Source organism: Onychostoma macrolepis, chromosome 16 (genome assembly GCF_012432095.1).
Source record: "Onychostoma macrolepis isolate SWU-2019 chromosome 16, ASM1243209v1, whole genome shotgun sequence".
Classification (NCBI taxonomy): Eukaryota; Metazoa; Chordata; class Actinopteri; order Cypriniformes; family Cyprinidae; genus Onychostoma; species Onychostoma macrolepis.
This window is the reverse complement of record NC_081170.1, coordinates 11,650,356-11,669,252: the sequence shown is the minus strand read 5'-3', so window position 1 is coordinate 11,669,252 and position 18,897 is coordinate 11,650,356. Positions and strand designations below refer to the sequence as shown.

Genomic DNA, 18,897 nt, shown 5'->3' with positions numbered 1-18,897 from the left:
GTCAAAAACACCAGTGTGATGTTAACATGCTTGGTCCTTGACAGCACAGACAGAGGAGAGGGAAAGGGAAAAAAAACTGTTGGGCTGTCATGCATATATGATTACCTATTACATAAGCATCAAAATATACAATAACCTTGACTGTGCCTTAATTAAACATTCAACACCATAGTCTGTCCATTGGAGGTTTGCCATTTGAACTCAGGTCACAAGAGGAAAAAAAGATTCTGGAGAGGGACTGGACGACCCAGCTCAGAGATGAGGACTTCATTTATTTATAATTCATCACCAGCTTATTCAGCCTCTAATGGAGGCGGCAGAGAGCACATGTTAAACTTAGATCCCAGTGATGTAATGGCAAACTATTGCTTTACACTGCATTAACCGCTTTATACATTAGTGACGGATGACTGTGATAAAGCCAGTCAGTGGCAGGCCCTCACATACTAATTCTTAAATATAGAAATGATGATCAAATCAAACATTTTGTCTTGATTAAAAAAAAAAGTTTATTTTATATAGCAAAATATTGAATGTATATAAAGAATTGATAAACAAATCAGACAATTTGATTCTATATGTATAGATGCATATATTTTAGATATATTATATACACATAATATTTTATTTTATGCATATTTATACGAAATAAAAAATAAAGTCTTTTAAAAATTAAAAGGTCTGCACTCAATTAGCATATAATGTTTGCAAAGACAGGTGGCCTTTCTTTTTGTTGTTTTATTTTGGTTCAGTTTTAAAATTAGATCATGGTTTCCTTTGTCTTACCTTAAAGGCTTTGGGAGACAGAGAAGAGAGACATTGGGAGGGGATGTGTTAGTGTGTAAATGCATGTGGACCCAGCATGCTATTGTGGCTAGAATAGCGGAGGAGCTTCGCTCTTATGGGAGCATACCAGCCCCCAATCTGTCCAAAGAGAAGGAACATTACATAACACTATGGCATTACGTTTTATGACATCATCCATGCATCCAACTAAAAATGAGATGACTTCAGCCTATAGGGCCGGGAAAAAAATTCTGCATCTCAAAAAAGCAAGCATTGCATATTAGAAGCATTCCAGCATTCAAGCAGAGGTGTTTTATGCTGAACCTATTCAGGCTAGTGTGGATTCACTGGTCCGTTAGAGACTGAGAGAGAGAGAGAGAGAGAGAGAGAGAGAGAGAGAGAGTCTCTCTGTCACACAGTGGTTCTGTAAAGTGGGTCACTGTCAGCGGTGAGAAATGAAATACACAGTATCTGTCTGTCTGCCCGCAGGCAGTATGATCCACAATCTAGCCAATAGATGTTCCAGTGCATTTATCTTAAAATATTTTGGCTTAAAGTCTTCCAGCTTACATTCATCTATGCACATCTGGTGCACGTAGGTCAGTCAAAGTGCACATCTGGCTGTGGATAAAGTGGCTTTAAAAACATATCGACAGATCGAGAGTCAGCCTGTTATAAGTGGGTCTAGCCCACTAATAATAAGGGCAACACATAACACAGGAAAATCAATGCTTGGACGTATTGGCATATTTTTATACTCTATTGTCTGACTGGGTGTCAGAAAGTTTAGACACACACACACACACACACACACACACATACACACACACACACACACACACACACACACCCAAAACATATATATATATATATATATATATATATATATATATATATATATATATATATATATATATATATATATATATATATATATATATATATATATATATATACACATTCACACGCACAGTATATACAGTTCTTTGATTAATTCCAAACAGTCAACAACATGTGTGGGAAGAAACATGTGTAGCAAGTATGTCTTATAGTTATGGAAGGCCTGCAACTTATTTATACTCACTTAAATGTTGTTTAAAATAGCTTTTATGATACCCTCTGCCCCCAGTGATAACAGCCAAAATATGTCCTTGGCAGGGGGTTTCTCAGCTCCCTTTGTGTCTTTGTGTAAGACACCAGAGACCCTAGACAGGGCGAGGCATCTAAGCACCATCTGCTCCCCCTTCCCCTGGGCAGCTTACAAAATGTCTCCCCCCTCAAACAGGATGAATGAGATCCTGGGTGGGGCAGGAGGAGACTGGCAGAGAATGACACAGGCACTTTTGGACAGAGATGAGGCCTACAAGGAAAATATTATTGAGATATTTAACCGAGGAGCAAAAAATATCAAATAATCTCATGTAATGCAAATGCATGCCAGTAAGTGTTGTGTTTTCCTCATTTGAAAGTCACTTTGGATAGGAGCATCTGCTAAATTAATGAATGCAGTGTAATATGAATGCATTAAAATAGTCAAAACAACTGATTCCCACATTTGCTTTTCTCAAGCAGTGACCATAAGACCATTCAGTGGCACGGAAACAAACACCAGCAGTAAAAACCAGTCAGCTTGAAACGCAGTGCTGAGACTATCAGCTCTGCCATTTAGCTAAAGTTCATGCACTGACAGAGGATTCATTGAGGCATTGGAAGAACAGAAGCAAAACAATCACGAATGCCAAGTGAACTGTTAATTGCCATATTGCTTTGCTCTGAAAACAGTTTGTAAAGCAGGTCACAGACATGTCGCTGCTTTGTTCTACAAATTTATTAGGCTGTTACTAGTCTACTTGTTGTGAGATGACTAACAATAAGGGTGAGGTCAGGACTCGCTTGTTCCATTACAGCCTTATCTTAAAGAAAAATGAATTTCCTGGTCACAAGCTGCCAAATTTTACTACTCTAAATTAAGCTTTCATTGTATTCTAAACTATAGTAGTAGCCTATGTGTATACTGTATATCTGGTCAGTTTTAATGTATATTTTGCTATGATAGCCCACAATTCTGTATGCATGGTTCAGTGGTTAGTGGAAATAATAAAAATGGTTATGTTCAATAAAAAAAAAAAAAATAAAAAAAAAACTATACAAATTGCGTCTGAAATAATAGTTAAAAAGAAATTAATTGTTTAATAACTGTCCATTTATAATTTATGACTCAATTTATTTTGAGAAACAAGCACTGTATACACCTAATGTGAATGCATTCATATATTATGCAAATAATTTAAAAGTAAATAAGAGATTTTCCATCGAAATTATAGCGTACTACATATCCCAGGATTCTCTACTCGACGATCATTGGTCACATCCAAATATGACGTAATACAATTTGGTCCTCTTTTGCGCGAACGGTTGATGCTGAGGCAGAGAGGAATCTGCGCGCGGTCAACTCCAGCTCTGATTTCCACTGCAACTAAAGGTGGGTGGGTTTTTTATTGTCAAAAATTAATATTTTTGCAATACATCTCAACCGTGTCTGACGTGACAGGAAGAGAAGGCATCTAACGTATAAAAATTCAAATGATTGCGATTTTAATTTCAGTCACACCCTTATTTACCTCCCTTTTTGGGGAGGGGATGTAGATAATAGACAAGGGCATCAGGAATATTCTGTATGCTAAATAAGTAAATCATTTAAAAATAGCAGCACGCAGAGCTATCTAACTGCTCGTCGTTGCGCGACCATTAAGGATTTGTGTTTAACGTTATCGTCGTTGAATAGGGAGGGAATTGTGCAAACGGTCGATCTCAACATTAGCCAACTGACTATCGTTTAGTTGAGCTTTGCTGGTTGATTTTGCCGTTTTGCTAGTGCAAAATCAATTCTATTGTTAGCCACAGACTTGAACAGTTTTCTGTTTTACCTAAAATCTTAACAACAATCTCATTATATAGCCCACAAAACAGTGACAGGTGATCAAATGGTCTCGACGCCTTTTGTCTTCGTTATGTGTGCATTCACCAACTGTGCTGTCAAATAATATTATTTACCTTCGAATCTATCAATAACATCGGTTAGGAGACATGCAGAACTGTGCATTTTGCATGTCAACACTGCGATTATTGTGTACAATGGGCAGTGCAGGGCAGTTGTGTCTGGTGTGAAATGAGAGATTAGGGTGTGATCTGGTTTGTTGGAAACGGTTGATACATCAATACCACTATTTGCAAACGTTGCATTCCATATTTGCATGTTTCTTGAACATTATTAGGGTCTTGTTGATACGTAATACAGTATAGTTTGTGGTATTATGGATTTTTGAGGGCTGTTACAATAGGGGTTCAGGGTGTATCTCGGCCATCTATTGTCTCCAGTTGAGATCCTGCATCCCATCGGATAGACACAAGGGCTGGATGTTTATTTTCAGCCATCGAGTGATGATTTTTTGTCAGGTCATATTTAAGATGACAAGTTTGTCTAATACTTAATATTTGACGAATCACTTCAACGGATTAGCCTGCCTTTGTTCGTTTCTTACACAATATCCCCTTTGTTTTACTCTCTCGGTGCCCAGTTGGATCTCATTACATTACAAAAAGAGATGCTGATTTGTTTTCTCTACATTTCACCCGAGTGTGCATCCTGTAGTATATATTTAATTGAACTATTATCGTTTAATTAGATGATGATGACAGCACGTCTGAATAGATGGATCCAGTGCTTGCTGTGCTGGCAGCGACTCGTCCTTTTCTTGGCTTTCAGCATAAAGGATATATTGCTATTTAATAGGAAGTAATTTTTGCATTTTTAACAGCTCATTTCTTTCCCATAATATCATTTAGTTAGTAAATTATGCGTGACTATTGTGGCGACGCCACTCCCTTAAGTAGTGTATTTTAGATACATTTATTAGGTGTATATATTATTTCTTGTATATACCACAGTAGGGACATACTCCACTTAAGGATTTTTCATGAATAGCTAGCTACCTTAATGTTTTTTTTTTTCATTGATAGAAAAGCTGTTGTATAGCTGATGTTTGTTTTAATATGTGGGGAGGGGCAGATGGTTAAAAGAAAAGATTGTGTAAGCATAATTTGCCTCAACGTTAGTAGCAAAACGTGTGCATTTTTCTGATATTATTGTATGCATTCATTTGGCAGGTGTGTAAAACCGTCGAGGTTGGAAGTGCAATGGCGTCCTCTGGAGGTAAGACGGGAAAATAAGCTCAGCTAAACTCCAATCTCGAAATCAGTATGCTTGGCTATAACGTAATTTGAATGAAATCATTCTGCAAAGGAAAGCAAGCATGGGTTATTAAATACAATGGCGTATCGATCACAGACATTCAGGTTAAGGAACTGGACAAGCGTGCCTCAGGACAGGCTTTTGAGGTCATCCTGAGTCCTTCGGCTCCAGATGCCAAGGGAGAATTCCCACTTTCCACCCCCAAGAAGAAGGAGGTATCTCTGGACGAGATCCAGAAAAAACTGGATGCGGCAGAGGAGCGACGCAAGGTAAGTGGTCTTTAGGAATCAATTGCATGGTGATTGTGCATTCTGTTCCTCATTTGTTTACCTTCTCAAATTAGAACCATGAGGCAGAGGTCCTGAAGCACTTAGCTGAGAAACGAGAGCATGAGAAGGAAGTCCTTCAGAAAGCAATGGAGGAGAACAACAACTTCAGCAAGATGGCAGAGGAGAAACTTAACCAGAAAATGGAAGCCAACAAAGAAAACCGCACAGCACGCATGGCAGCTATGAATGAGAAATTCAAAGAGAAGGTTTGTGTGTAGATGCATTATAGGTTACATTGTAAAGTTTCAGTCCTGTTGAATTTCCATTATGTTAATTGATGTATTTTTCTTTATTTTAGGACAAGAAACTTGAAGAGGTACGAAAGAACAAAGAAACAAAAGATGGGGCAGAGGGTGAAAACTAAGTTTCCTCTCTCATTTTGCTTTTCATTTAGGGTATAGTATTGGGTTTTTTAATGTATCCAAAGATTTATTTTTTGTTCCATTAAATGGCCAGTTTTCCGTGTTTGGATCCATGTACTTGCCACTTTTTTATTAAGGGGTTTTTGGGAAAAGCTGGTGCACAACATTTCATCAGTTTATGTGTATTCAGTTCTGTCTTTCACCATCCCCTCTAACCTGTAGATTTGTCCAGTTGCAGCTCTATAGCGTTTAAAATGAGCAGTGTTTTACTGATAGGGAAGCATGACTGTGTTATGCATAGGTCTAATATATACTTGGTATACTGCATTGTGCAAGTCCACCTGTTCCCTTGTATGTCAGTACTGCCATCCTATGAGCTTAATAAAGTTGCACAGTTGTTTGTTATTGTACCAGTTTTGCCACTGCCTCTTTGTTGATCTGTCAGTCAGCCAGAGTGTAATGTGGAGTAAAATACCTTCTTAAAATTTATAAATAAATGGCAGTTTCTGTAATTGTATATGGAAAATACATTTTGCCAGAATAATAATTAGATCTTTTTGGACACTTTTTTGATGTACTCTTTATAATCTGCATGAGATTCCTAGTGTGAAAAATTAACATTCCATTATCCACACACATTTCCTTTACTAGATCATACTTTTATAGTAATTCATACTCAGTATGCACTAATAAAAAAAATCAATGCATTTCAATAAGTACTTGCAAAGGTTTGAGAACTAAAAAAAACGGGAAATAAATAAATAAAATCTGTTGCTTGAGACTGTACTTGAACTATACTGGCATCTAGTGGTTTTGAGTTTGTCTAACAGGTATTAGAAAAGGCTTTTTTGAACATTTGTCTTAAAATGATTTCAGAAAAAAAAAAAAAAATCCTAATGTTGACATAAAGACAACTATTACTGATTTATCCTTTGTTGCCAAAACAGAGGTAGTGCATGAAAATTTATGGCAATTGTAAACAGCTCTGCAGTGATGAATGGCTTGTTGTCCACATGCTGTCACATTATTATGTGTTCAGAAATAGTGCATCAATCTTTTCTAAAATGAATTATACCTTATTTCCAAATTCTGAATTCCCTTAGTAGAAGCAATTACATGCATCCAAAAAATTGATCATGACCAGTAATATGTTGTGTGAATAAATGTTTTTTTAACTGAATAAAATAAAAATGAAATCATGTGCTTGTCTGTGTTGTAGGTAGGGGCAAAATGTTCAAATGTCAAAATGACCTTCAAAGCACCCATACATTGTTATGACCCAGTCTGAATCATTCAATCACACATCAGTATTATAGCTGAAGAAGCCTATCAATATGAAAAACAATTACACCGAAAGGACAAGTACAACAGGAATTCTTAAAATATTTTCTCTCTGACAACTTTATATTGGTACAAGTCTGCAAAGTGCATGGGAATATACTATTATTAGTTATCTGACAAAATAATATTTTGCCTTCCTGTGTCTAAATTCACAATGTAGACCTTTGTTTGCACTGTTAACACCGAGTTTGACAAGGACACATTGTCAGCAGAGTGCATGTGTGGGAGATGAGATAAGCTGTCACATAGTTCAGTATAAGAAATGAACAACAGTACACTCACTATGTGACCACCACATATTAAACAATGTGTACATTCAAATAACCTTTAAATTCAATTAATTGCAATTGTTTTTCTGTGCTCCTGATTCAAACGACTGACACAATAAAAAAAAGTTAATTTTTTTCCCCCAAATCTGTGCTCTGTTAACGCTGAATGTAGGGTAAATCAGCTACTGCACACATATGGGCAATAATATATATCTTATTTTTTCTGTTTTATACCACATTGGCTCTCACCTCGTCTTTTATTAAAGAGGGCATGTAGGCGGTATTAAAAAGAAGAGGGTAGTTTCACATTTCACAGCACACACATTTTACAGGGTGTCGCCACCTTAAAGGACGTTTCCTATTGGCGAGTTACTCTGGACGGGGGCGGGGACAATCCTCTTAGGCTTTTCTGATTGGACAGTCTACCTGTCCATCAGGAAACTTTAGATTACGGCCATTTGACAGCGGTACTGCAGGGAGCTGACAGGAGCCTCTCCCGCTCAAGAAATTTTCACGTAATATTTTTTTCCATAATGAAATTTTCTTTGTTTAATTACGTTTCCTGAAGACGCATATGAAGGCGCGGTTAAATGCAGTTCACTGACTGAGGGGATTATCCTCTTAAAAGGTAAACCAGCTCATTTACCGATTATACGTTTAAGGCAAGATGAAAGGTAAAAAATTAAATCCCCATATGCACTGTATATGCTTTTAGATAATGTTTTCAAGAACAGACATAGCCTTTGTGCGGTGCGTTAACGGGGAGAATTAATAACCAGTATAACCCAAGATAGATGATCGACATTTGGTAAAACGCACAGTACAAGAGGAAAGAAAGAAAATGTTTTGGGTTGTTGCTTGCACCTGTAACGTTAGACGTTGAATTTAGTAAGACATTTCATTGTTGCGCTTCCGGCAGCTCATGTTTCTTTTTCGAGATTTTACGAGAGAAACAGCTTGAGGGTGTGGGAAGGGTCTGTCTTTTGGGATGCCACCACCAAAATCGTCCATAGCGTTTTCCTGCTATCTTGTCGTTTTAATAAATTTGAAAATAAAAAACAATTAACGTATTTTTTCCATGACCTAATGATTTCCGGATATTATCGATTAATTCGTTTCATAAGATTCGTCCTTATTAATTCATGTGCACGAGGAGCTTTACGCAGAGAGCTGATGTTACGTAAGCGGTGATGTCTATTCATTGTCCAAGAAGAAACGCCCCGTTTTACATCACGTTACCTTAATTTAATAAACCATTTTTTTTTATTAGGTTTAGCAATACATTCATACCATGTTTTTCATAAAATTAGGTTTTCAGGATCCTTATATTTTTTTCCCGATATTTATTAACGCGTATTAATTTGTATAAATTTGTATAAATTCGTATAAATGTATTAATTTCTATTAGATTGTGGCGTTTGCATTCATTAAGCATGAAAATAAGCCAATAAAATGTATGCCACGATTTTAAAATACACAATTTAAAACGTTTTTAAGACTCGTACCTTTAAAAATTATAAGGATTCTGCCACTTCTGGCACTGTCATGTCCCAGGTGTTAATTTTTTTTTGTTTCTTTGTTGAAATTCACATTAAAATGTTTTGGAAATGTCTTACAATGCCTTTATGATTTATTGCAAAGGTTTTTTTTTTTTTATTTTTTTACATTTTTTGTATTTATTTTTAGTTCCACTATCTGGCAGCTCATACTTTAAATCTTAAACTATAAAAATGTTAATTATTTGATGTTTAAAACTGGGATGGCCCAAAAGAAATGCAATATTATTGAGTAAAAACAAATGTAATATTCATTTAAATAAATTTATTTAAAGAAAAAGTATTTAATTACATTTTATTCTTTCTTTTTTTTTTTTTTAGTTTTGCCCCAAACAAAATTACTGTGTCAAAGTCAACACAAAGTCAAAGTTCTATATTGTGAGTCAATCGATCTTTAACTTTGGTACATACACACACACACACACACACACACAGTCATGGCCAAAAATATTGGCAAATATGATCAAAGAAGGCTGTGAAAATTAATCTGCATTGTTAATTCGTTATTACGCTATTCATTATTACGCTCTCTGCGTAAAGCTCCTCGTGCACATGAATTAATAAGGACGAATCTTATGAAACGAATTCATCGATAATATCCGGAAAACATTAGGTCTTGGAAAAAATATGTTAATTGTTTTTTATTTTCAAATTTATTACAAAAATTCACAAAAATCTAACCTTTCATTGGATAATAAGAATTTATTAGAGAAAAACATTTATTTCATAATGATATTTCCCCACATTTTAAATTCTTTTTATCCAATGAAAGGTTAGATTTTTGTGAATTAAAAAAATCAAAGGATCAAAAGGATTAACAATGCAGATTTATTTTCACAGCTTTCTTTGATCATATTTACCAAGGGTGCCGATATTTTTGGCCATGACTGTTCATAAAATGCTATGCTGAATTAGCCTTAGCAAGTCAAAGTGGTCAGCGTTTTTTTTTTCTGATTTAGGTGTAATGCATGTATTCACACTATTGGTACACAAATTAAAGTATTGAGAATTTAAAACTGTCCCCCCCTCCCCCCCTCCAAGTGAACCTTCTTAATAAAGCAAGGGTAACATTTAACTGTTGAATACTTTTTCCCAAACAGATCTCACAGTAGACTGCTGCTTAATTATTCCTTACCATGGCGACGGTTGTGATGGAGCAGATTGGGCGGCTGTTCATCAATGCACAGCAGCTTCGCCAAATCCCCCGTTTCCTGGAGTCAGCCTTCCCTAAACTGCCTTGTACTGTGATGGTGAGCGATGTGCCGTGGGTTTTCCGTGAGTCGCACATATTCACGGGCTACAGGCCGCCTGACCAGAACTGGCGCTACTACTTCCTCACTCTGTTCCAGAGGCATAATGAGTCTGTAAATGTGTGGACACACCTGCTGGCCTCCCTCATTATCTTAGTCAAATTTCAGGAGCTGTCAGAAACCGTGGACTTCCTGCGAGACCCTCACGCCCAGCCGATGTTCATCCTGCTCCTAGCAGCCTTCACCTACCTGGGCTGCAGCGCGCTTGCCCACCTGCTCTCGGCCAAGTCTGAGCTCTCCCACTACACCTTTTATTTTTTGGACTACGTTGGCGTAGCCGTCTACCAATATGGCAGCGCCCTGGCCCACTTCTATTACGTGATCGAACAAGAATGGCACGCTCAAGTGCGAAGTTTTTTCTTGCCAGCCGCGGCCTTCCTGGCCTGGCTGTCCTGTACGGGCTGCTGCTATGGCAAGTACGCCAGCCCAAGCTTGCCCAAATTCGTTCACAAGCTATTCCAAGTGGTTCCCTCGGGCCTGGCCTATTGTTTAGACATCAGCCCGGTGCTCCATCGCATCTATAAATGCTACAGCTCCGAACAAGGCTGTGCTGACCAGGCGGTGGTGTACCACTGCTACCAGGTCATCTTCTTTTTAATCAGCGCCTACTTCTTCTCGTACCCTCATCCTGAGCGCTGGCTCCCGGGACGTTGCGACTTCATCGGGCAGGGCCATCAGATCTTCCACGTGTTCCTTGTGCTCTGCACTCTAGTGCAGATCGAAGCCGTGCGACTGGATTATAGCGAGAGGAGTCCTCTCTATGAAAGTCTCCATGGAGACTTGGCTCACGATGCAGTGGCTCTTTTTATCTTCACAGCGTGTTGCAGCGCACTCACTGCGTTCTATGTGCGCAAACGGGTGAAGGCGTATCTAGAGGAGAAGCAGGAGTAGGCAGGGACCTTGCTTGCACACGTAGGAAGGATTGCACTGGTCTACAACAATTGAAGCAACTAACAATGAAGGACCTTTTTGTTATTGTTCAGTGCATCTTATATTTGTCATTTTTGTTTTTTTTGTGGCCTGCCAATGCATTTTGAACCAACTGCTTTCTGTTTACCAAACTGGTGACGTGCTTTAAAACCGCATCACATATGAAGAATGGCTCTAAAACAATGGATTACCTGCTGAAAGGTGCTGATCTGTTTGACGAGTGCCATTACAACCTATTTAACCTGGTTAACATGAGATCTGTGAAGGGATGTCAGCATTTTTGCTGACAGTTTAGTTTGCATACAGGATAGTTTAGTTAGATTGGATCATTGGAAATGTTCATATTTGCATTGTGCCTCTAAATCCAACCTCATTTTGGTGCAGTGTACAGCTCTTAAGTATGTTACTCATATGGCATTTGCACATTTAGCAGACTTAGTACACTAAATACACTTTTTGTCCTGCGTTCCCTGGGAATTGAACCCATGACCTTGGTGTTGCTTGCTAGCACCATGTGCCCGTGGTTTGAATTACAGGGATGCTCACAGCAAGTAAAATGTCAGTTAATAAAGTTCCCATGCCATCAGACCAGTGCAATTAGCAAAATGTGGAGCTCAGATGGACTTAAATTCACAGGTGTTTTAAATCATGACTAAAATATTGCAAACTTCACAAGGAATACCTTACTGAGAGATGACTGATTAATAAACAATTTTTTTAATGAATCCGATCAAATTCCCCACTCTGCAGTGCTTTTTAGACAACAATTTTCTGTTTTGGCTACTATTACCTCAGTAAACCAATGCAAATTAGTGTCAAATTGACTACTGACTTGCCTTACAGTGTGTTCGACCCGTCCAGTGCCACATTGATGTTAGTTTATGATTACTTGCGAATGCAATCGATTGGTTTTGCACTGCCAGTGCACACTTCCCTTTTTGATGTGTAGCCTCTGAAGAGTGCTGAAATACCGGATGTTATGAAAAGGACAGTAGGCAGGATGTGATATCACTGGATTGCAATATAGTCAGATTGAAGGATTTCAGATGTAGCTTGGCAGATTATAATTTGACAAAAATGAGAACTCTGCGTGTTCTCTATGCTTCAAAGTTATTAGAAATTTGCTCCATGCCATCAACACTCTTTGTTTGGAAAATTTTAAAGGGAAAGTTCATTCAAAAATGAAAACCCATTATTCACTCATTTTCATGTTTTCCAAATCTGAATGACATTTTGAAGATTGATCTTACTGTTGCCCATACTATGAAAGTCACTGGGGTTCAAAATAACTTTTCCTTCATTTAATTTTAATCCAAAAATATTTTTTATAAATAACAGCAGAATGTTCATTTTTGGGTGAACTATCCCAGCCAAAGAGGCTTTTGAGAAACAATGAATTATGTCCATTACAGCTATGATGTCTCCGTTTGTCATGAAGATGCTCCTTTTGTATGCAAGGGCTATAACTATGGCCTTTACCTTTACTCATACCCTGATATGAATGCCTTTGTGTGTTCTGTGCATATGTGGATTTTTCTAATAGAAGTTCAGCACTTTATTTACAAGAACAGTCTGAGCATCAAAACTAATGTGTTAAATATATATTCTGATGTGCCTGACTACATGCATGCGTCCATTGTGTGAGTATGCATACAGGTGCTTGTTGTGTGTGTGAGTGTGTGTGTGTGTGCATTTTTGAATGTTTGTGTATAGCTCTGTGAGATGGCTACTGATGAGAAAGGATATGAAGGTTCCTGAAACTGTCTGGCCTTTTAATGACCGTGAAATGCATCTAGCTCTTGTATCATGAATTGTGTAGCTCCCCTTGTCTTAGCCCTTGTTCATAAACCAACACATATCCATCAGATTGAAGGTGGAAGGATGACTTATTTTCCCATTGAAGTGATTCATATTCCCTTGAGATGAATATATTGAATATCACTAGGCTATTGTTGCATTAACCAGGAAAGCGTCTGCGCGATGTAGCACAAAGGCTGGTTTATGATCCAGTCTCAGAAAAACAAATTGTTGCTGTGGTATGAGCCGTTTGAGAAGTAGCAAATAAGCGAAGTCATGATAAACGGTGACCAGCATTTATTTTTGCAACCAGGAACACATGGAGAGGAAAAAGGGGCTGTTCACGCAGAACGCGTTTTTGCGTTTCAAAATGCAAGACGCTTGATAATGGAATGGGGGAAAAAAAATTCAAGGACTAGAGATACTTTTTTTTTTAAGCTTAATTTATTTTAGCACTGCATTTTTAAAATGCTGTGTTGTGTAAAATGCTACAAACGACTCAAGTAAAATGGTCAAAGATGCCCATTTATCACGTTTATAAAGAAACTGAATGAAAAACAATACAGTGGAAAACAGAACACATTTTTTTCCCTCCGTTCAAAATCACGAGACACCGGGCAGTGACATGGAAACAAGAGCAAGGTCTAGAGACTTTTAAGTTGGACTTAACATTTGCATGTGGCGCTCATGTCTAGCGCATGTTTACATAGAACAATAACGGGAAAGTAGCACAGTGGATTGCGAAAACGCATTCTGTGCAAACATGTTTTTATGTTTGGAAATGATGCAGGGCAGTGGAATAAAACAAAGAGTAAGGTCTAGAGTGGCATTTTTTAAAAGTTAAACTTAACTTGAGCGCTGTGCATTTAGAATGTTGTATTATGCGCAAGATGCCGCAAAAGACGCAAGATGTAGCGTGTATTTAGCATGGAATGTAAAAACGCGTTCTATATGAATGGCCCTCCAGTTTTATCAGCACCAGCAGACAATAATGATGTCACAGATTGATGATGTCATCAAAGACTAGAACCGATGAAGTGATTGAAATGTTGTCAGTTGGCTCATTATGATGATTTACAAGGCAAATATACCAGAAAATGATCGCTTTATTTAATGAAAGACCATATTGATTATAATATTAATTACATACTATAGATATTAAAAGTAAACTATTAACAGAATATGTTGTTTTAACTGCTGTACCACAGTTTAAGAAATGAACAGACCATTTAAAATCACATAGTAGATAGTGAACAGGAGGCTGCCAAGAGCTGATTTCACTGAGAAAGACAACAAACGAGGTCATATCCTGGCACCACCGGGATTTGACCTAAAGCCTCAATTCCCGTAATGCTCAAGTGGAATTCTGCTAAACTGTGAAGTGTCTCTTTCTCAAATTCTGTACTAATCTACTCACCTCGGAGACACTTACAGAATCTTTTCTATTTTAAACACGATCATGTTTAGAGTTTGTTTTAACAATTGTGTTTCTTTTTGTATTGCACTTAAAGAGGAAGGACTGCTCAGAAAGTTACTTGAGAACCTCTTGATTTTTGTTCAGCACTTGAACATTTTTTTTTTTGACTGTACTCAACCACGAACCCTTGCACGGAGCTGATCTAACACTCATGTTCTGCTGCAGTGCAGAACAGCAACAATAAAGACTGGTGATAACCTAAACTATACCGTTGTGTGTGGAAATGACTGTGTTGATGTACTATGGTATTTAAGTGAATAAACAACTGTAAGTCCCACCTTCCACTTCACGTCGTTGTGTTTCCTGTCTAGACAAAAAAGGTAAAACAATGTATAGAGTAACAAAACATCAGTTTGATGCATGCACACATTAACAAGCGAGTAACAATCTGTTATTGTGAACAATAAAGCTATTGTAATCCATTCAATGCACCGCTGCAGCAACTGTCACAGCGTCAAATGAAGTGATAAAACAACATGTCGGATCACTTCAAAGGCTAGTTCACCCAAAAATGAAAATTCTCTCTTCATTCACTTGGAACGGCATGACGGTGAGTAAACAAACACTGACAGAATTTTAGCTTTGTGTGTGTGTGTGTGTGTGTGTGTGTGTGTGTGTGTGTGTCTGCATATGAATTTGCAGTGAATTTACACAATCTATTAGTCTGTCTAATATAAGCTTATTCCTTTGAATGCAATAAATCCATACCTTTTAGGATGGCATATATGCCAATTATGATATTTTATCTAATTTTCTAATTGATAGACATCACTCTACAATGCTGAGCCTATTAATATTTATTTTTTTAAATTCTAATTCTAATTCTAACTAAACAGCATTATTTAACAAGTTTACACAACACAATTGACTTTTTCCTACAAATAACCATATTCCAGAAAAAGTTATACCCCCGGTTTCACAGACAAGGCTTAAGCCTAGACTAAAATGTAAGTCTAAGCTGTTTCAACTGAACAAAAAAAAAAAAAAAACTTGCGCTGACTGACTGACTTAAAATATATTAGTGCCTTTGTTTTGTCTCAAAATGCACACTGGTAATGTTTTTTCTAAGGCACATTTATAAAAAAATTACTTAAATGGCCTAATCCTGTTTTAGTCCAAGCCCTGTCTGTGAAACCAGGCCATATAGTTATAGTTCACTGAAGTATTTATTTATTTTGGTCCATTTGATTAAAGATTTGTACAGTGCTATGACAGTTTGAAACTTCGCAATTAAGTAGTTTACCAGTCAATGGCTTCCGTATGGTTTCATTTTTGAAAATTAAAAGTCAAAAATGTTTAGGTATTTAACGGTGACATGTTAACAATATGCCTAACAAGATAAGATTTAATTTACTCAAGACCATAATGAGATAAATTCTGAGGTAGTTATTATATATTTGATTTATAATTTCAAACTGTTATGGCCGTAATTTGAATTGTTGAACGTTTATATTATAAAGTCAGTTATAAAGTCAGCAAAAGATCCAATACTGGGTAGCATCATCATCTGTGAAAACGGGCAATGTTCCATTTTAAATCAGTAATGTTTTGCACTGTATTCCATCATTTCCCTATAAAAGTGTGCTGGAAATCATAGCTCTGGGTCATTCCGTGTCAAATCAACCAAATTTCAGAAATTTCCCCCGGCTCAAATTTTTGATTTTGCAAATATTTTTTCTGAAGAAAGATAAACATGAATAGTGATGAAAGCCAAAATATTAAATGTCATGGATGCATATTTTCTGAGCAATCCACTATTTTGTAGAGGGGGTTAAAATGGCAATTTTCACCTGAGACTCAGAGTCAAATTATAGGGGGGTAAAAATGGCTTCAGAAAGATGGCAGCATCACAATGTTATTTTTACACAGAGATTGGTAGGTCTGTTAGTAAAATCTGTTGACTTTAGCAATCTTTGTTGCATTATGTGCCAATGGTGACCATTCAAAAATGGGGAAACAGCACTTTTCAAGTGTTTTATCCAAAGACCCACATTTTTTTTTTTGACCACTGAAAATGTGTGCATTTTAACGATTTACACCTGGAGCCATATTAAAATTCCAATACCTCTGGAACCGAACCATATAGGGCCTTAAAAATACAGATGCCAAAAGGAAAGTTTGTTAAGACCCAATATATAAAATGTCATTAAGATATCTTTAATACTTTATGAGTTACAGGCATGCAAACTTTGGATAAAAAACTTGAAAAGTGCTGTTTCCCCATTTTTGAATGGTCACCATTGGCACATAATACAACAAAGATTGCTAAAGTCAACAGATTTTACTAACAGGCCTACCAATCTCTGTGTAAAAATAACATTATGATGCTGCCATCTTTCTGAAGTGATATTTTACCCCCCCTATAATTTGACTCTGAATCTCATTTTGACCCCCCTCTACAAAATAGTGGATTACTCAGAAAATATTCATCCATGACATTTCATATTTTGGCTTTCATCACTATACAAGTCTGTCTTTCTTCAGAAAAAAATATTAGCAAAATCAAAAATTTGAGCCGGGACCTCTGGTTGAGTTGACACTGAATGACCCCTCTTTAATTTCTAGGCTAGCTATAAACAGCAATGGCAAACAGGTATAGGTAAATGTTATTTAAAAAGAATAAAAAATAATAATCTGAATTAATAAAAAAGGATAGCGCGAGGATTTTGTGACATCTTGAGTCATATATGATACTCATCTGTTAAATGGTTCAACATCATAATCTCATTCATCATAAAACCTTCTCATCTTGTTCATCATCATTATCATCATCTTAATGGCACTCTGCACTTTGTTAATTAGCAACAGAACTCTGTAAAAGCACATGCATCTGCCACAAGATGGCAGTGTTGTCAAAGACAACAATGAACAACAGTGTTTTTGTAAACTGAATGATGTAGCACAATCCTTTGAAGCCATTTATCATCACAACACACTTATGTAAAACAGCATTTCTATACTTCAAAACATTCATTGTGTCACCTACCAAGGTTTTCACCTGCTTCTGCAATTTTAACATGCACATATTCTAGAGTGGTTTGTTATTCTCTTTCTTGTGGAAATGTTGGCTATGAGTCACACAACATCAGACCTCTCTAGAAAACTGCATGCCTTTGACATGCAGCATTCAAGGCTCTGATCACATTAATCTGGGCTCCAAGGTTCACTGCAAGTCTGAGGGCTGTTGACAGTCTAGCATGTCACATGAATCGAGGGCTCTATCTCACACTTTATATCTTTCTTAGATTTAATATATGCTCTATAAAGAACGGTTTGTTCCTTTCCACTCAGTTTCTGTTGTTCTCTCGCCCCCTCTTTCTTTTGCCCAATCCTGAAGACAAAGGCCTGCTTGTCTATCCAGAGCTTAATATTCTGAAACGCTGATTCGTAGCTGTCACTTTGCCTTCAGCGCTTCAAAACATAATAAAATAATAAAATAAACTGATCAAAAATCTCTCTGTGAAGCTATAATCTGGAAATCTGTCTGAAACAGAATTGTGTCATTTCATTTTAACATGTCATTCTTGCATCAGAATTGTGGTGGACAGGAAAAGCTTTCATCTTTAAGGCTCAGAAAAGTATCTTTCACAACCGTGACCAGTTCAATATAGTATAAACTGATTCTGGGCTCCTTTATCATTTTATACATCCAGTCTCTGTAGATTAACTTCCCGGGTTGAATAATGTGAGGTGGGAAAGCTCTGATGACTGAGGGGTTGTGGGAGTGATGTTCAGAGGTCAGTCTGAGTGGGCTGACTCATGTTGACGAGGAGTTGGCTTTGCTGCACTGTAAAAATGCTCTGCAACCCGCTAAAATGGAAAACCTGTTTTCATGTGGTGTCAAAACTACAACCTGTACTGATGTGATTATTACACTTCCTAAACCACTTTCAGTTTAACTACTGATGAAGAAAATAAAGCTAAAAACGTGTAAAATCGCATAGAAATGACAAATAATTTTGTCTAATTAAATGAGTAGAAACATATAGGTTGTTTGCAATCACGTGATTCTGATGACGCGCGAAATGCAGCTGGAGGGCAGGAAGTGATTTTTCTCCATAGGAATCAGTAGCAGAAACTCAAAATTCCTGTGTTTTGCGTTGTTTAAGGACGCTTAAATCGGCCAAACCAAGAAACCACAAGGAGCTTTTATCGTGTAAGAAACTGTGTTGTTCGTAAGAGGGGAAAAGTCAAGAAATTGACTGAAAAACATGAAAAAGTGGCTTGTAAAGCTGCGTCTGCGGTCGGGAGGAGCAAGTCGGATAATGCTCGTGTGCAAATGGTTAATATAATAAGATATAAAAATATATAAAAATATTAATAAATATATAAATAGATTGGACCGCCACCTCTCGCGCATTCAGCGTGAGACGGTCAGAATTCACTCTAAACGCCACACGCAGTAAATAAGATATTATTTGCAGTTGTAAGAACTTCATATCACGGAACATCGTGGGATTGCGATAAATTGAAGTGAGTGACAGCTTT

At 37.1% G+C, this 18,897-nt stretch overlaps 2 protein-coding genes across 3 annotated transcripts; both read left to right on the top strand.

Annotated features, from left to right (window-relative positions):
• Positions 1-3,155: 3,155 nt before the first annotated feature.
• stmn1b (stathmin 1b) lies at positions 3,156-6,928 on the top strand. The gene is made up of 5 exons (XM_058748251.1): positions 3,156-3,268; positions 4,954-4,999; positions 5,135-5,307; positions 5,382-5,573; positions 5,666-6,928. The coding sequence occupies exons 2-5, from the start codon at positions 4,984-4,986 to the stop codon at positions 5,729-5,731; spliced, it is 447 nt and encodes a 148-aa protein (XP_058604234.1). The 5' UTR covers positions 3,156-3,268; positions 4,954-4,983; the 3' UTR covers positions 5,732-6,928.
• Positions 6,929-7,776: 848 nt separating this feature from the next.
• paqr7b (progestin and adipoQ receptor family member VII, b) lies at positions 7,777-14,693 on the top strand. Of its 2 annotated transcripts, none has more exons than XM_058748035.1 (2): positions 7,777-7,854; positions 9,996-14,693. In XM_058748035.1, exon 2 carries the CDS (start codon positions 10,032-10,034, stop codon positions 11,094-11,096), a length of 1,065 nt encoding a protein of 354 aa, XP_058604018.1. In that variant the 5' UTR covers positions 7,777-7,854; positions 9,996-10,031; the 3' UTR covers positions 11,097-14,693. The 2 variants fall into 2 exon arrangements, with proteins under 2 accessions (XP_058604018.1, XP_058604017.1); XM_058748034.1 differs by having other exon boundaries at positions 7,787-7,967.
• The last annotated feature ends 4,204 nt before the right edge of the window (positions 14,694-18,897 follow it).